The sequence below is a fragment of the Tarenaya hassleriana genome, unplaced genomic scaffold (genome assembly GCF_000463585.1).
Source record: "Tarenaya hassleriana unplaced genomic scaffold, ASM46358v1 Cleome2601, whole genome shotgun sequence".
Lineage (NCBI taxonomy): Eukaryota > Viridiplantae > Streptophyta > Magnoliopsida > Brassicales > Cleomaceae > Tarenaya > Tarenaya hassleriana.
In genome coordinates, this window is record NW_010965871.1 from 1 (window position 1) to 1,038 (window position 1,038).

Below are 1,038 nucleotides of genomic sequence, written 5' to 3' on the forward strand. Positions count from 1 at the left end.
TACGTGCACGTAAATATCGAGAAATGGCCGAATCCGATGAGTAGATGGATAACTTCTCAGGCAGCGTACCAAGTGATCTCCTGACTTCATTAATCTAAACAGAAACACCAATGTTGTTTCCGACATCTTTATAAGCAACATTCAAGATTCTTGTCGGAATCAAGCGAGGCAAAGCTCAAAACATCATATACCTTATCCAAATGCTCCTCCTGAGTCGAAGATTTCTCAATTTCATTTGAAGACACTATCTTGGAAACACCGCTCATACTTGCAAAACGAAAATCTTTCTGAAATTCAACCACGACGATGCAACTGAGATATTGTTAGACAAAATATGTAAATCTCTGACTCATTATACCACTACAAAACCCATCAATTATACTCACAGATTTATATACAAAGGACCACAGAGACAGAGACAGAAGACAAACGAGAAGACAATACACCTGATCAAAACCAAAAGATCTGAGCTTTTCACTCGTATTAACAGAACCCAGAGAAAATCTAAGTGGAAGAACCTCAACTCACCAGACGAAAGTGGAGAATTTGGGAAGCGGAAGAAACGGGCGAGAGGGATGATATGGGGAAGATGAGAAGAAGCGGGTCAACCCGAAAAAGTGGACGCCATTGAAAAGACCGGAAAAGAGGAAATTGAAATTAGAATTGGAAGCTTCGGTCTTTGAAGAAGAAGAAGAGATTCTACGCATCCATCGTTTGAAAAATTAGCTGACAAATTCCGCCGTCTCTCGACAGTAATCCGATTACGAAGTAACCTATGACTGTTCCTCCTGAGTTAAAAATAAAAATAAAAAAAATTGTGAAATTAAACCGAAACTAAACCAATAATTATGGATTAGTATCTACTTATATAATTATACAAAAAAAATGCCTCTAAGAAAAATTTACATTCAAATGTCTAAACTTTACAAAATTATACCAAAAAATAGCAAAGGTCTAAACTTTATATAATTAAAAGGAAAAGAAATGGGATCTGAAGACTTCTTGTAAATGATCCAGTTCTATGATTCGTACGAAAAA

At 36.2% G+C, this 1,038-nt stretch overlaps 1 protein-coding gene across 1 annotated transcript; it reads right to left on the minus strand.

The window, feature by feature from the left end:
- Positions 1–9: 9 nt before the first annotated feature.
- Positions 10–778, minus strand: LOC104817098 (the record flags this gene model as incomplete). The annotated part of the gene is made up of 3 exons (XM_010546176.1): positions 529–778; positions 192–312; positions 10–94 (listed from the first exon to the last, which is right to left on the minus strand). Coding segments are annotated over exons 1-3 (385 nt in total), but the record flags the coding sequence as incomplete, so codon positions are not given.
- Positions 779–1,038: the final 260 nt, after the last annotated feature.